The following is a 17,903-nucleotide window of genomic DNA, read 5'->3' as shown; positions in this document are numbered from 1 at the left end:
GCCAGCTCAAAGATGAAATCCAGATCAGAGGTGTTGCCTGATGGGGCAGCAGCAATTAGAAGTGATGACAGGGAATCATGGTAGTTTGGCCCTTTTCCACACTTGGTCTAAACCCTCTCTACTTCTTAAATCAGGAGTCAACTACTTTTTTCTGTAAAGTGTCAGGTAGTAAATATTTTAGGCTTTGTGAGCCATTTGGTCTCTCCTGAAACTACTCAACTCTGCCCTTGTTGTGCTAACAGCCATAGGCAGTATGTAAACAAATGGGGGTTTCTGTGCTCCAATAAACTTTATTTACAAAAATAGTGGGTTTGATTTGGCCCATGGGCCATAGTTTGCAGACCACTTCCTTACCTTAATCAGATTGGTGTGGACTAGTACCTGACATTTGGCTCTTCACCACCATGAATTACCAGAAGAGCAGTTGATGTTTCTAGGGGTACATGAGTTCACAAGTAAGTAATAGATGAGGACTAAACTTTCTATTAAAAAAAAAAAAAAAGACGAACCGAACACCATATATCACTTGAAGTAGAATTACTAATAGTGAGAATTTAAAATGTGCAAAATAAGAATACTCAAAGATTGAGGTTATGGGGAGGAAAAAGGGTGAGCTGTGACAGGGTGAGAGAGAGTCATGGACATATACACACTAACAAACGTAGTAAGGTAGATAGCTAGTTGGAAGCAGCCGCATGGCACAGGGATATTGGCTTGGTGCTTTGTGACAGCCTGGAGGGGTGGGATGGGGAGGGTGGGAGGGAGGGAGACACAGGAGGGAGGAGATGTGGGAGCGTGTGTGTATGTATAGCTGATTCGCTTTGTTGTAGAGCAGAAACTAACACACCATTGTAAAGCAATTATACCCCAATAAAGATGTTAAAAAAAATAAAAAATAAATAAATAAAAACAAAATAAAAAAGAATATTCAAAGAGATAAGGGAAAATACTAGAAAAATAAAAAATTCAGAGGAAATCACAAATAAGAACCAAATGGGAAATGTTAGTATGTAAAATATAGTAATTAAAATAAAAAACACAGTAAATTGTAGGATGGATGTAACTGGAAAACCACTAGTGAGTTGAAAGACCATGCTGAGGATCCTCCAGAAGGCAAGAGGAAGTCATAAGATAGAACATATTAAAAATAAAAAGCCCAGAGATATGGACGAGTCCCAGTGGGAGAGAGAAAAAAAGGAAAGTGGTTGTATTTGAGGAAATAATGGAGACATTTCCTAGAATTAGGGAAAAAAATCTCAAATTGAATGGGGTTATAGAGTACCAAACAGAAGAGAACACCGAGACTGTATCCATATGAAACATTTCATATAAAGGAAGACTCCAGAGAGATTAAAGTCCTCAATGTGAAAAATAAAACTGTAAGGCCAATAGAAGAAAATATAGGAGAATGACTTTGTAGTCTGGAGTGGGTGCTTTTGTTTTGATGTTCAACTAAAGTTCAAAATCATAAACCACAAGGCAAAGAATTGATAAATTTGAGTTACCTCAAAGTTAAGCATTTCTTCTAAACAATGTACACTATGAACAAGTTGACTAAACAAATGACCAATTGGGAGAAGATACTTGTAGTTTTTATAAACAAGAAAGTATCAATATCCAGAGTAATTATGGAACTACTACAAATCAACAAGAATATGACAGAGATCCTGATAGAAAAATGAGTGGAAAATAGGCACAGGTAATTTACAGGAAACCCAGAGAACAATGTGCACTTAAAGATATTGTCCAATTAGTCAGTATTTAGAGAAATGCAAAGTAAAACAAGTAAGCGTCGATAGGAAAGTGGTGGTAAAGCAGACTGCAGATTATGAAGCCACAGTTAGGAGGACTAGACTAGATATACTTATAAAAACATGCTTACATCCATGAAATATAGTTCTCAGTTAAAAAAAAAGTGAGAAGTGCAATATGATATATAAAATAATTCCCTTTAAGTAAATTAAAAATATGCACACTGTCAAAGAAAAAAAAATATACTGGACAAAGTTAAACAGGCAAGGAAGAATTTATTCAAGGCTATTACCATAGGAGAGAGAGGCCAGTACCCTGTCTGAACTCAACTCTGCTGAAACAAAGGGTGGAAGTGTTTTAAGCACTAGGGTGAGCTAGTGGACAAATGATAGGAAGTGTTTTTGGGGAGGCTGGTCAATGGGTTATGTCAAGCATATAGAGTTACTTCTGAGTTTGCAAATGTCCTTTCTGTGATTATGCCATCTGTGTTTGCTAATTGGCCCTCATTGAATTAGACTCCTACCCTTCCACAGAGACTGGGAGAAAGGGAAGCTATGTTCTTTGATGATTACACTTCAAAGGGATGGCTCCCATGTCCTTGAGAAAGACTTTCCTGGGTTGTAAAATTGGCAAGAGGCTTTTATAAAGATTTGCATCTCCTATTTACAGTAGCCAAGCCATGGAAGCAACTTAAATGTCCATTGACAGATGAATGGATCAATAAGATGTGGTATATATATATATACACATCAGCCATAAAAGATAATGGAAAAAAAAAAAGAGAGAATGAAATAATGCCATTTGCAGCAACATGGATGGGCCTAGAGATTATCTATTAAATGAAATAAGTCAAACAGAGAAAGGCAAATATCATATGATGTCACACATGTGGAATCCAAAAAAATGGTACAGATGAACTTATTTACAAAACAGAAATAGACTCATAGACATAGGAAACAAACTTATGGTTACCAAGGGGAAAGTAGTGGGTGGAGGGATAAATTAGGAGTTTGGGATTAACAGATACACACTATTGTAGATAAAATAGGCAAACAACAAGGATAGGGAACTACATTCAATATCTTGTAATAACCTATAATAGAAAAGAATCTGAAAAATATACATATACATATATATGTATAACTGAAGCACTCTGCTGTATACCTGAAACTAACATAACTTTGTAAATCAACTGTACTTCAATTTTTAAAAAAAGATGAAAAGAACAGAAAGAATAATAAAAGAAAAAAAAGATTTGCATTTTTCAAAGGGGCAGAGAAAGAAAGTACAGTTACAAGTTTTCTTAAATAAATGCTCTAAGAAAAGTCAGAGGTCAAGAGTTAGGAAAACGTCCCAACCCCCAGTGTAAAGTTTGATCAAGCTGAGAAAATTAAGGTCATCTTGGTCAACACCAAATAGCAATACACATTATACAGAAACTTACACAAATAATTATTGTTTGTGGGGAGAGGCAAGAAATGGTGGTGGGGAAGAGGAATCAAAGGGATTAAGAGAGATGAGGGCCTTGCCTAGATCAATCCTGATAGTGTGTCATGGCCTGAGGTGTATAGTTCATTAATTCTCTCCACCTGAGAGCCAGAAAAAGGAAATGAAGGAAAGGAAGGAAGAAAGGGGGAAAAAGAAAAAAGAAACAGAGCTTCCTGATCAACCTGGATGTTTTCAACGATACCCTGTTAATCAGATTATCTGTTATGCTCAGAGCTATCATGATAAACTGGTTTTCTAATTTCTTTTTTTTTCCCTTCTAGTTTTTTTTTTTTTTGCGGTACGCGGGCCTCTCACTGCCGTGGCCTCTCCCATTGCAGAGCACAGGCTCCGGACGCGCAGGCTCAGCAGCCATGGCTCACGGGCCCAGCCGCTCTGCGGCATGTGGGATCTTCTTGGACCAGGCATGAACCCGTGTCCCCTGCATCGGCAGGCGGACTCTCAACCAGTGAGCCACCAGGGAAGCCCCCACTTCTAGTTTTAATGAGATATAATTAACATACAGCACTGTATGAGTTCAAGGGGCACAGTATAATGATTTGACTTACATACATCATGAAATAATTACCACTAAGTAGGGACTTCCCTGGCCGTCCAGTGCTTAAGACTCTGCACTTCCACTGCAGGGGGTGTGGGTTTGATCCCTGGTCAGGGAACTAAGATCCTGCATGCTGCGCAGTGTGGCAAAAAAAAAGATTTATTTTTCCTTATGATGAGAACTCTTAGGATTTACTCTATTAACAGCTTTCATATATACCATACAGCAGTGTTAATTATATCAGTCATGTTGTACATTGTATCCCTAATGCTTATTTATCTTATGACTGGAAGTTTGTACCTTTTGACAATCTTCATCCAATTCCCCTGTCCCCCCAGCCACTAATCTGATCTCTTTTTCTATGAGTTTGTTTGTTTCTTTGTTTTTTGAAGTAGAATTTTATTTTGTTGTTTGATTGTTGTGGCTAAGACCTCCAATACTAAGTTGAATAAAAGGAGTGAGAGTGGGCATCCTTGTCTTGTCTTTGAGAGGAAATGCCTTCAGCTTTCCCTGTTTAGCATGATGTTGTCTATAGGTTTGCTAATTTCTTTATCATTAGCAGTATAATTCACTTTACAAATGAATTTTCCCTAGGGCTGTTGTTCTTTTCTGACTCAAAAGTTTTAGCAATCCTCATATCTTTAGATATTTGACACAATTTGCATGGTAAACCCTGATTTCAGTTGTTTATAATTTTCAGTAGTGCTTGCGTCCTTTTCACATTTCCTGGCCCAATCTCTGTTCTACTCACTTGACTCTTTATAGTTTAAAAGGGGGGCTTCCCTGGTGGCGCAGTGGTTGAGAGTCCGCCTACTGATGCAGGGGACACGGGTTCGTGCCCCGGTCCGGGAAGATCCCACATGATGTGGAGCGGCTGGGCCCATGAGCCATGGCCGCTGAGCGTGAGCCATGGCCGCTGAGCCTGCGGGTCCGGAGCCTGTGCTCCGCAATGGGAGAGGCCACAGCAGGGAGAGGCCCGTGTACTGCAAAAAAAAAAAAAAGGGCCATCCTATAGTTTAAAAGGGCCAATCAAACAACTCTGTTTCCTTTTTGGTTGATCCTACCAGGAAAACCGAACCAACAAATTCAAGAGTCTTACTATACAAAGTGTGATATGCAAATAAATAACATCAAATCTGATGGGAGCTGATTGGAAATACAAAACATTGGGTCCCACTCAAAATCAGTGAATTAGAACCTGCATTTTTAACAAGTTCTTTAGAAAATTTGTATGCATATTTTAGTTTGACATTGGGGCCTAGGGCAGGCCATCCCAAAATAGGACTCAATGGCATATTTATTATTTTGAAATTAAGTTACTTGAGAAATGGCCAATACAAGAGGAACAATTTGGCTTTCTGTATCTCTGAAATCAGGAAATAAATGTCCTATAGAAAGATGCCCTCCCTGTACTGGGCAGTAGAAAGACATTCTTATCACCAGAGATAGATAATTTCAGGCCAAGAAGCCTGTATAAGCAAATCTGGTTACTTTTTTGCTAATTTATTACCCAAGCCCAAATTTTGCTTAAGCTTCTTACTAATTAAGCACTGAAACCTAAGTTTCTTTGTCCTGGCAATTTCTTTCAAATTTATTTTTTCTTTGTCTAAAAAAGTATAAAATTGCCTCCTTTGGCCATTTCTTAGGTCCTGTATTTATGAGACCTCTGTGTACATGGATTAAACTTGTTTCTCTTTCTCCTGTTACTCTGTCCTTTGCCAATTTTATTATTAGTGCAGCCATAAGAACTCGACAGGGGTGGAGGGGGAAATTTTCCCCTCCCTGACATTGAGAATCACCATTGTACATTTGGACAAAGACTGACAGCATAGAAAACACAACCAACTTATTTTATAATTGAGGCAACTGAGAAAAATAGAAATTTAGTGACTTGCATGAAGCTACTGATCTACTTTGTGGCTGAACCATGGTTGGAACCCAGGATAACTGACTTTTATTCAAGGATTATTTCTAAACCACAATGTAGTTTGTCATTTTCAGGTTTCCCAGAGTTAATCTCTGGTCAGGTTTTTACTTCTTTAATCTGCATCAGTTTGTCACCAGCCTCAGCTGTTCCTGTCAGCTGCTCTTATTTCTGTCAATCCCAGTTTTGGTTCATATGTAGGAGACAGCTGTGTGTTTCTTCTGCCAGCACCTTTTTTGGCATTGTTTAGTTGCAGTATGTTCTCATGCATGAAGAACAGAGAGCACAGTTAGACTTCCTATCAACATGCCTTATGACCCAGGACCAAATTCCAAGTTTATATAACCTACACCTTAATGATATTCATGGAAATGAGAATACTTCTAGGAGATTATAGGATTGGCTCATGCATGACCTCCTTGTCACATCTGATATAGAAGACTTCTTCTTTTTTTTTTTTAATATTTATTTATTTGGCTGCACCAGGTCTTAGTTGCGGCACGCGGGATCCTCATTGCCGTGTGCGAGATCTTTGTTGCGGCATGCAGGGTCTTTTAGTTGCGGCATGTGGGCTCTTTTTTTTTTTAGTTGCAGCATGCGAGATCTAGTACCCTGACCAGGGATTGAACCTGGGTCCCTGGCACTGGGAGCTTGGAGTCTTAACTCCCAGTCTTCCCGGGCCACCAGGGAAGTCCCAAGATGTCTGTCTTTCAATTTCTTAAAAATCATGCTTTGTTAAATGAAATTTCAGTCTTCCATTCTGTGACTCAGATTCTGTTCCAAAACCAGGACACTTCTAGATTGGAAGTTGGGAATAAATTGCTATGTGAGTTATTAAAATTTTCAAATGCCACCTATTTTAAACTAAAGTCTAAAGTCTTCCTCACTAAATTCTTTTTGTTCAGGACACAATCTGTAAACAATAAAAACATTAATTACTCATGTTTGCTCAATACACTTCCGTCAGAATTTTAATATTTGTGTCTAAGTTGGAAATCAATAGAAAGAGAGATGGCTGGGACCCATGATTCCCAATTCTCAATTTTGTGACCAGCTGTCTTCAGCAGCTGCAGCCTCTCCCATAAGTCTCTAGAGGATACAGGCAAGAAAAGGAAAGCTCTTTGTTACTGGCTCTGGAAGCCAATCTCATTGTATTTCTTTGATGGGTTGAGCTGGATGATGTGAGGCATGCCAAGGCTGCTCTTGCCTATTAGAGGAGGAAGATTCCTGACTAAAAGTAGCTTTATTATTAGTGCAGCCATAAGAACTCGACAGGGGTGGAGGGGGAAATTTTCCCCTCCCTGACATTGAGAATCACCATTGTACATTTGGACAAAGACTGATAGCATAGAAAACACAACCAACTTATTTTAAAGTGTGAACCTTAAGTTCACACTCTAATAGTGATCCTTGATATCTTACCACTCTGACGGCATAAAGAAGCATAGAAGGGAGGCCTTCCCTGGTGGCACAGTGGTTGACTATACTACCCAAAGCAAGCTACAGATTCAATGCAATCCCTTTCAAATTACCAATTGCATTTTTTACAGAACTAGAACAGAAAATCTTCAAATTTGTATGGAGACAGAAGAGACCCCGAATAGCCAAAGCAGTCTTGAGGGAAAAAAATGGAGCTGGAGGAATCAGACTCCCTGACTTCAGACTATACTACAAAGCTACAGTAATCAAGACAATATGGTACTGGCACAAAAACAGAAATAGAGATCAATGGAAAAGGATAGAAAGCCCAGAGGTAAACCCATGCACCTATGGTCAACTAATCTATGACAAAGGAGGCAAGGATATACAATGGAGAAAAGACAGTCTCTTCAATAAGTGGTGCTGGGAAAATTGGACAGCTACATGTAAAAGAATGAAATTAGAACACTCCCTACACCATACACAAAAATAAACTCAAAATGGATTAGAGGCCTAAATGTAAAACTGGGCACTATAAAACTCTTGGAGGAAAACATAGGAAGAACACTCTATGACATAAATCACAGCAAGATATTTGTAGATCCATCTCCTAGAGTAATGGAAATAAAAACAAAAATAAACAAATGGGACCTAATGAAACTTAAAAGCTTTTGCACAGCAAAGGAAACCACAAACAAGACGAAAAGACAACCCTGAGAATGGGAGAAAATATTTGGAAACGAATCAACAGACAAAGGATTAATCTCTAAAATATATAAACAGCTCGTGCAGCTCAATATTAAAAAAACAAACAACCCAATCCAAAAATGGGCAGAAGACCTAAATAGACATTTCTCCATGGAAGACATACAGATGGCCAAGAGGCACATGAAAAGCTGCTCAACATCACTAATTGTTGGAGAAATGCAAATCAAAACTACAATGAGGTATCACCTCACACCAGTTAGAATGGGTATCATCAGAAAACCTACAAGCAACAAATGCTGGAGAGGGTGTGGAGAAAAGGGAACCCCCTTGCACTGTTGGTGAGAATGTAAATTGATACAGCCACTATGGAGAACAGTATGGAGGTTCCTTAAAAAACTAAAAATAGGGCTTCCCTGGTGGCGCAGTGGTTGAGAGTCCACCTGCCGATGCAGGGGACATGGGTTCATGCCCCAGTCCAGGAAGATCCCACATGCCACGGAGTGGCTGGGCCCGTGAGCCATGGCTGCTGAGCCTGCGCGTCTGGAGCCTGTGCTCCACAACAGGAGAGGCCACAACAGTGAGAGGCCCGTGTACTGCAAAAAAAAAACACAAAAAAAACAAACAAAAAACTAAAAATAGAATTACCATATGACCCAGCAATCCCACTACTGGGCGTATACCCCAAGGACACCATAATTCAAAAAGACACATGCACCCCAATGTTCATTGCAGCACTGTTTGCAATAGCCAGGTCATGGAAGCATCCTAAATGCCCATCGACAGACGAATGGATAAAGAAGATGTGGTACATATATACAATGGAATATTACTCAGCCATAAAAAGGAACGAAATTGGGTCATTTGTAGAGACGTGGATGGATCTAGAGACTGTCATACAGAGTGAAGTAAGTCAGAAAGAGAAAAACAAATATCGTATATTAATGCATATATGTGGAACTAGAAAATGGTACAGATGAACCAGTATGCAGGGCAGAAATAGAGACACAGATGTAGAGAACAAACGTACGGACACCAAGGGCGGGAAGTGGCGGGAGTGGTGGTGGTGGGATGAATTGGGAGATTGGGATTGACGTGTATACACTGATGTGTATAAAATGGATGACTAATAAGAACCTGCTGTATAAAAAAATAAAATTAAATTAAAGAAAAAAGCATTTAAAGATTAAGAAAAGAAGAAACATGGAAAAAAATCCAAGGGAAACTCCCCAGGGAAAGAAGGATCATTTGTGCCTAAAACCTAGAGCCCCAGGCCGGCAATAAGAACTTCCTGCCCCTTTTCCTTATACCAGTAATGTCTTAATGTGGGAATTATAGTTGGTGAAGGGCACTGTCTTCAGTGGTAGGAGACCACAGGCTTCTCTTAACTGCACCAGCCATATATAGACAGGAATCCTAGGATTCTTAAACTCAAAAATTTTAACTCGTTCACTTATCAAATCCAAAGCACCAGAACACCTAGGCCCTGATAGGTCTTGAATTTGAAATATGATAGACTACAGTGTGAGCAGTGACCCCTATATTGTGCAATACAGTGAACTTGTTAATTATTCCTCCTGTGACTGGAGGGGAGGGTAAAAGTGAAAGGGAGGGTGGCATGTGTGTTTCTTGCACTCCCCCTTGTGGTTGGAGTGTGTTACTAACAAAACTTAACTTTAAAATTTAACCCAAGAGGATCAAGGACTTCCTTACAGTATTTAACTATGAAAACAAGCAAGGAAACAAACAAAAAAAGGGATTAGGTATTCAAAAGGCAGAGCATAAAATTTCTAGCAGTAAGGCTAAGCCCGGTAAGTCACTAGATTAAGAGAACGGATTTTCAGTTTGCCACTAAGATGAATTTATAATCAAATCTCTTTTATTTTCCTCTATTTAATTGTGTAGGGGAGCAAAATCTGCCACCCCAAAATGTGTCTCTTTGGCATGAGGATTATTTTAGACTGATGATGTTAAGAAATAGAAGACTTAAGAAATGTTTCTTTTTACCTCCCCCTTAGCTGCCCAAAGAATTTAGACAAAGGGCCTGTTCCCAGAATCGAGCTACCACAAGAGATATCTGCAAACAATATAGGCTAGGTGTGATGGGAAACTTGGCAGGGATCAGAGTCCACTCTGGGTCCCATTATCTCTGCCAGGCTCAGCAAACATTTGTTTTTCCACATCTATGTGAATTACTTTCCTCTCCTTTGAAGTCCCAAACCACTACCCTCAACATCCTCTTTTGTCTTTAGCTGAAGATGGTTTTTAATGTGAGGGCTTTGGCCTTTTGGCAAGTTACTCAGTTTTCCTGGGTGTCTCCCATGTATATATGTTATTAAAATTTTGTTTGATTTTCTCCTATTAATCTGTCTCATGTCAATTTGTTTCTTAGACCAGCCAGAAGAACCTAGAAGGGCACAGGAAAATCTCTTCCTCCCTGACAATTGATTATACTAAAACATTAGGGGTTACATTTATAAATATGACAGTATCCAGAAAATATTTCTAATACATGGTAACCACTTTCAAACTTTGAAGGCATTCTTGAACATCCCATTTCCCAAAATTGTAATATTTCTTATTTTTCTTTGTCTCATGCTTTGTGTGGACAAGCATGTACACTCTGCCCTGGATATTTCCTTTCATGAATTCCCCCCTGGTTATGTATAACAATATCCTGCCTCTTTGTATGCCTTGAAAATTTTGTTTGACTGCTGGATGTTGTGTATTTTCCAGTGTCATGGATTTGGTTGTATTCTTTTAGGGTGTGACAGACTTTGTTCCCCGAGGCACTTAAGTTACTTGTGGACCAGGTTGATACTTTCAAGTATTATTTTAAAATGGTTTTTAAGAAAAAGCTAGCTTGCTTTTGCAATAACGATAATTTATCCCCCTTACTCTTACATTACTTTTTTTTTTTATTATTTTTTTATTTTTTGCGGGCCTCACTGTCGTGGCCTCTCCCGTTGCGGAGCACAGGCTCCGGACGCGCAGGCTCAGCGGCCATGGCTCACGGGCCCAGCCGCTCCGCGGCACGTGGGATCCTCCCGGACCGGGGCACGAACCCGCGTCCCCTGCATCAGCAGGCGGACTCTCAACCACTGCGCCACCAGGGAAGCCCTATATTACTCTTAATAATGCCACATTTATTAAAAGGTCTTTCCAGTCTGGCTGGTGGGAACAAAAACTGTTTCCATCCCTATGAGATCACTGAGAATTATTTGGCTTTCTGATTTCTTGTGGATTCACTCACACCTTCAGGTAAAAATTTTTTTCAGTGTGCTTAGATCTATATTCAGACAAAATCTTAAGGGGACCCCTTTGCATATCTCCAGAGTTATCTTTCTATGCAGCTCTCCCATCTCTGGTCCTCTTCCCTGGAAACGCAAGTCACCTGGTCTCCCTGAACTCTGATCTCTGCTCAATTCAGAGACACTGCCAGCCTCTGTTTGAATGCTCCCTCCCTGTGCTGCAGCCTAGAAATAGCATTCAGCCTGCAAGTTCAGGCAATTGTAAAGCTCACTTTGTCTCCCTTCTCTCAATGATTACAATTCTGCACTGCTTGTTGTCCAATGTCTGAAAACTGTCACTTTATGTACTTTTGTCATTTTCTAGTAGCTTAAGTCAAAAGGTTAAATAAAATCTCTGCTACCCCATCATGGTCAAAATCAAGAGTATTAATTCCTTTAGTTTTAGAATGTATCATTCACAGTATTTTCTTATATATCATTAAAAAAATCAAATTAAAATATGAATTACTTAGGGGTAGAGTTCATGTCCTGTTTATCTTTGTAACTTCAGAACCTCCCATAGAATTTTACACAGGGTCCTAAAAAGGACAGCTAATACTTATTCAGTGATGCACTGATATAGTGCTTTTAAGTTTATCATACAATAACCCTAAAGTTTAGAAATTACTATGAGAATTCATTTTATAGATAAGGCAACTGAGGTACGGAGAGATTAAGTATCTTTCCCACCATCATACTGGCAGTAAACGTCGGAATGAAGATATAAATTCAGAGCCTGTGCCATACTGATTAAGTGTACTCAACACATTTTTTATGAATAAATACCTTACCGAACAATGAGTTATGAAGAAAAATGATCTTCATGTACACAATGGTAATTAAACCATATAAACTAAAGCTTTTTATTTTCAAGAACCGGAAAAAGCCAGAGATCACAAACAATAAGTACCTATGATAAGAATAAGGTTCATTTTCATAATGATGATCATATTAATAATACTGTGTGTTATATGATTTAAAAAATCAGAAAGTACAATGTAAGGCAAGTTTCCTGGCGATACTTAATCAAGGCTTTTTGTGAGCAACAGAAATGATATATGTGTCTCAATAACTGATTACCTGCCTGGCTCTCCATAAGCCCATGGTTCTCTAGTGTTTGCTTGCTTTCATAGCATCTGGAAACCTTGTTAGAACACAGATTGGTGGGCTTCACCCCTGGTGTTTCAGATACAGCAGGCCTGGGATGTGCCCAGGAATTTTATTTATGCCAGATTATGAGAATCAGTGTACTAAGCAACTGAATTATTTGGTTTGTCCCTATTTCAGATATTTCTTTTCAAAAAAAATACAGTTTTAAAAAAATTTTTATTGGAGTATAGTTGATTTACAATGTTGTGTTAGTTTCTGCTGTACAGCAAAGTGCATCAGTTATACATATACATATATCCACTCTCTTTTTAGATTCTTTTCCCATATAGGCCATTACAGAGCACTGAGTAGGATTCCCTGTGCTATACAGGAGGTTCTTATTAGTTATCTATTTCATATATAGTAATGTGTATATGTCAATCCCAATCTCCCAATTTATCCCTCCCTGCCCCTTATCCCCTGGTAACCACGAGTTTGTTTTCTACATCTGTGACTCTACTTCTGTTTTGTAAATTAGTTCATTTGTAACCCCTTTTTTTAGATTCCACATATAAATGGTATCATATGATATCTGTCTTTCTGTGTGTGACTTACTTCGCTCAGGATGACTTCCATGTTGCTGCAAATGGCATTGTTTTTTTATGCCTAAGTAATATTCCATTGTATATATGTACGACCTCTTCTTTATACATTCCTCTGTTAATGGACATTTAGGTGGCTTCCATGTCCTGGCTATTGTAGATAGTGCTGCAATGAATATAAATTAGTCTTTAACTTCAAACTTAAGAAAGAAATTCATTGGGTTCTTCCCTGGTGGTCCAGTGGTAAAGAATCCACCCTCCCATGCCAGGGATGCGGGTTTGAACCCTGGTCAGGGAACTAAGATCCCGTGTGCCACAATTACAGAGCTCACGCGCCTCAATGAGAGAGCCCATGTGCCTCAAACTACAGAGTCCATGTGCTCTGGAGCCCACCCGCACACCACAACTAGAGGGAGAAAACCCGCACGCCACAACTAGAGAGAAGCCCACGTTCCGCAACAAAGACACGACACAGCCAAAAAATAAATTAAATAAATAAAGGAAAGGAATTCATTGAAAGAAATCAAAATACTATGGGTAAATCATGTATATTTCTTACAGGAAGTCAATATTTATTGCTGATATGTGGCTGTGTTTAAGTACCAATTCCTCAGCAATATGGGCTTGGTATAGTCCAATGTTTTGGTTTTTAGTTCTGATACCGACAAGGGTTCTTGGCCTTCCCCCATCAATAGAAACTGATAAGAGGCCAGACAAGAAATTCAGGCAAGGCTTTACTGGGGATCCTGCTGCAGCAGGAGGGAGTGAGAACAAGTAACAGGTTCCCTTGCTCGCTCCCTGGAGTGGGGGGGTGGTGAGCTTGCTCCTTATATGGGGTGAGGGTAGGGGTGGGTCCAGGGGTCGGGCCAGAGGGGTGGCTTAGGTGTTCTGCCCACCTCTTAGGTGGTGTTAAGTGCAGGGGGCATGTGCAGTATCCTGCTTTTGCTCTGGACACCCTGCTTCTGCTCCCTGTCTGCTCCCGGCTCTTCAGAGTGGCAGCTGGGTTTTCTTTTTTGGCCTTTTTGTATCTTGTTGTCCAAAATTTGCCCCAACTGCATGTGCACTCAGTTATTTTTTAGTCCCTTACAGCTTCTTTGTATTTTGTTGCTCTAGGAGAAGAGGAGATGTTAGTCCAGGTGCAAGCATCGCAGCAAAGGGTCTCAGGTCTGAGGTCCCAGCCTGTCTCAGTTCTAGTGCAGTGTGCAGATGAATCAGGTTCCCCGTTTCGGTGCTCACACTGGTCCTTGGAATCTGGCAGCAGAGGTTCTCAGATGACCTGTGCTCTCCATGGCTGATTGCTGCAGCACGAGGGCTTGCTTCCCTCACTCTTAACCACACCTTGGGGTCTTTGTTCTACTTTGACGTAACCATCTTTTCCCAGATATCCTCCACATGGCTCACACTCTCATCTTCAAATCCTTATTCAAAAGTCAACTTCTCAGAGAAGGCTTTCTTAACCACCTCATTTAAAATGGAAACTCCATCCCCCAAACTCCTTATTCCCTTTCCCTACTTTCTATTTCTCCATAAATTTGTCACCATGTAACCTTTTATATGATTTCCGTCTATATTTTACTTACTGCATGTCTCTCCCTACTATAATTTTAAACCCACTGGGGGCAGAGATTTTGTCTGTTCTGTTTACTGGTACATTGTAGGCACTCAAGCAATATTTGGTGAATGGATGAATAAATGAATAATTTCCTCTGGCCTGTGTACATTAACAAATTAAATTACTCACTGATGGACTTAGTTCATTTACTCAATCTGCACACATTATTAAAGTTATATTTTTCTTTGGTCATTTCCTACCTGAAGTTAGGGGCTAAGTATCTTCTTTAGGTTCACTTTGGGCCATTCATCCAAAGGCACTGTGACAATTTTCACCTTGGTGTTACCTGGCATGGTTCCACTTCTGGATTCATTCATTACTACTTATTAGTATTTTTACAAATTTCTGCCAACAACAATCTTTCCTCTAATGTTCTTGCTGTCATCACCTTTGACCATCTCAGGTAACCCATCACATGGGTCATTTCCTGCTCTCTCCTCCACTACTGTCCTCCTCCAATCAATATTTTAAATAAGGAAACACACTTCCTATTAGAAAATAACCTTTTCTAACCCACGTTTCCTTCATATTATAATACTGCTTAGCTTCTCAGCCAGCCTTCTGGAAAGCCTTGTCTGTATTTAAATTCTCCATTACTTCTATGCTGCATCTGTTTCTTAATATCTACAACATATTTTGGCTTTTATCCCTAAATTCTATCAAACTTTTACCAGAGTTATTCATGATCTGCTGCTACTAAATGCAACAGATACTTTTAATTCTTTATCATGCTACTTGTATTATTTTCCCCCTTGTTTTTCATCCTATTTCATGATCTCATACTCTGAGTTTTCTTCTCATTGGTCACCCATCCTTAATCTAATTTTTTATCCTCCTGGTTATCTCAGCCACTTCTATGGCTTTAATTATCATTAATATATTTGATGATTTCCTATAGTTCTAGGTCATATCTCTTTCCTCAGCTTCAAATAATAACCCAACTGACAACTTACAACTGGATGTCCTACAGGAACTTCCAATTCAATAGGTCCACCACTCACCTCCCTTCTTATGTTCCTTATCGCATTGACTATCTCCACTTCTCACTTAGGTTTATAACCAGAGGCTTGATATTATCCTGAGTCTCACCTCTTTTTCCCTCACTCCTCACTTCGTATTTATCTGATCTGGTTAATAGAGGTGAGAACCGGGTCTCCTGAAATATTCAAGAGTGCCTAACATGAAGTTAACATTCTCTAACTCAACATGTCTTACTACAAGTAGTGATACTTTATTATTTCATTGGTAGATTAGAGACATTGAGGCTCAGATCAGTTCTGACATGGTCAAAGTCACCTGGAAAATAAACTAAGTTAGCCAAGACTAGATTTGAAGACCTCTGAATCCCAGTCAGGTAACTTTTCATGATCTTAAGCTATGAATATACCAGAAGGTACATGGATTAAATTTTTTCCAGATATAAGCAGAATTTTCTTTCTGCTCGGTGTGGGCATTGCTCATCCTGCAGACATAGTCTCAGGTTTCTGACATGCCAGCATGGCACTATACTTATGCAGAATGAATGTGCTGAAGATAAACACTGTATGATACACTCAGTGTTCATGTCAGGTTTTCCTTAGTACCAGGACATGATTCTGTTCATTGCCTCTCTCAACACTTCTTTCACTTTTTCATTCCTCAAGCTATAAATAAAAGGGTTCAGAAGAGGGGTCACTACGGTAATGAGGACAGTGGCTACCTTGTCAAAATCCAGGGAGTGGTTCTGACTGAGTCTCACATACACAAAGATGTTGCTCCCATAAGCAATGGAAACGATGGTGATGTGGGAAGCACAGGTGGAAAAAGCTTTTGGACGGCCTTGGGCTGAGGGGATGTGCAGGATGGTAGAAATAATGTAGACGTAGGATCCAGCAGTGAATGCCAGGGAACTCAGGATGACAAGGGCAGATAGGAGAAAGTTTACCTTCTCAGTGAGACGAGTATCTATACAGGCCACCTGTAGAAGAGGGGCAATGTCACAGAAAAATGATTAATTTCTTTGCTACAGTAGAGTAGCCTTGTCACTACTATGGTTGGTACCAACACGGGTAGGAAGGCTCCCAACCAACAGCCCAGAATCATCAGGAGGCAAGCCCTGCTGTTCATGATGATGGTGTAGTGCAGTGGGTTACAGATGGCCCCGTAGCAGTCAAAGGACATCACTGCCAAGAGGATAAACTCCACGGTTCCCAGAAAGAAGTAGAAATATGTTTGGGTAATGCAGCCAGCAAAGGACATGTTTTTCTTCTCTCCTAGGAGGCAGGCTAGCAACTTTGGGGTAACGACAGTGGTGTACAAAATATCCAGAAAGGACAAATTACTGAGGAAAAAGTACATTGGGGTTTGTAGGCGATTATCAGTCCATATTAGGGAGATGATGATAATGTTTTCCATTGCTGTTAGTGTGTAAGCCAACAAGAGAGCCACAAAGAGGGATATTCGAAGCTCCAGGAGGGCTGGGAAGGCAGTCAGGGTGAACTCAGTCACTGTGAGGCAATTCCCCACGGCCATTGTTACATGTCAACAATAGGTCTCCCTGAAGAAACAAGAAAAAGGAAATCAGCCTCGAAGGTAGTTTTTTTTTGTTGTTGTTGTTTTGTTTTTTGTTTGTTTGTTTTTGGCCATGCTATGTGGCTTGTGGAATCTTAGTTCCCAGACCACATACTGAACCTGGGCACCTGGCAGTGGAAGCGCGGAGTCCTAACCACTGGACCTCCAGGCAATTCCCTAGAAGGTAGTTTTATAAATATCTGTTGAAAATGTATTGTGGAGAGTGTCTTATATTGGGAAATGACTCGAGGGATATATTCCTTGATCTGAAAGTCATTATGGTGCAAACTTGGGAAAGTCAAAATACTATTTAGACACACATTTTTCTATAAAATTAAGAGATAAGACTGGATCAAAAAAAACCTCTAAGATTTCTCCTCATTAAAATGCAATTTCTGGGACTTCCCTGGTGACACAGTGGTTGGGAATCTGCCTGCCAACGTGGGGACCTGGGTTTGAGCCATGGCCCGGGAAGATCCCACATGCTGCCGAGTGACTAACTCCTTGCTCCACAACTACTGAGCCTGTGCTCTAGAACCCGTGAGCCACAACTACAGAGCCCGCATGCCACAACTACTGAAGCCCGCAAACCTACAGCCTTTGCTCCACAACAAGAGAAGCCACCGCAATGAGAAGCCCGAGCACCACAACGAAGAGTAGCCGCCACTCGTCACAACTAGAGAAAGCCTGTGCGCATCAATGAAGACCCAACACAGACAAAAATAAATAAATAAATTTATTTATTTTTAAAAAATAAAATAAATAAAATGCAATTTCTGCTCTTTTCAACCTGTCCAGCTTTACTTTCCTAGCTAAATATGTGCTACAGTACTGACTCATACTTTATCTAGAACGTCTATCATTCTGAAGTTTACAGTCACTGAGAGGGAAACCCTTTTAAATACTTTCTAGCCTT

General features: G+C 39.9%; 1 protein-coding gene across 1 annotated transcript; it reads right to left on the bottom strand.

Annotated features, from left to right (window-relative positions):
* Positions 1–16,013: 16,013 nt before the first annotated feature.
* Positions 16,014–16,948, bottom strand: LOC132429360 (olfactory receptor 6M1-like). The gene is given in 2 exon segments (XM_060017603.1): positions 16,014–16,423; positions 16,426–16,948. Coding segments are annotated over 2 exon segments (933 nt in total).
* Between the last annotated feature and the right edge of the window lie 955 nt (positions 16,949–17,903).

Source organism: Delphinus delphis, chromosome 8 (genome assembly GCF_949987515.2).
Source record: "Delphinus delphis chromosome 8, mDelDel1.2, whole genome shotgun sequence".
In the NCBI taxonomy this organism is placed as follows: Eukaryota; Metazoa; Chordata; class Mammalia; order Artiodactyla; family Delphinidae; genus Delphinus; species Delphinus delphis.
Note: the sequence above shows the minus strand (reverse complement) of the source record. Positions and strands in the feature narration are given on the sequence as shown.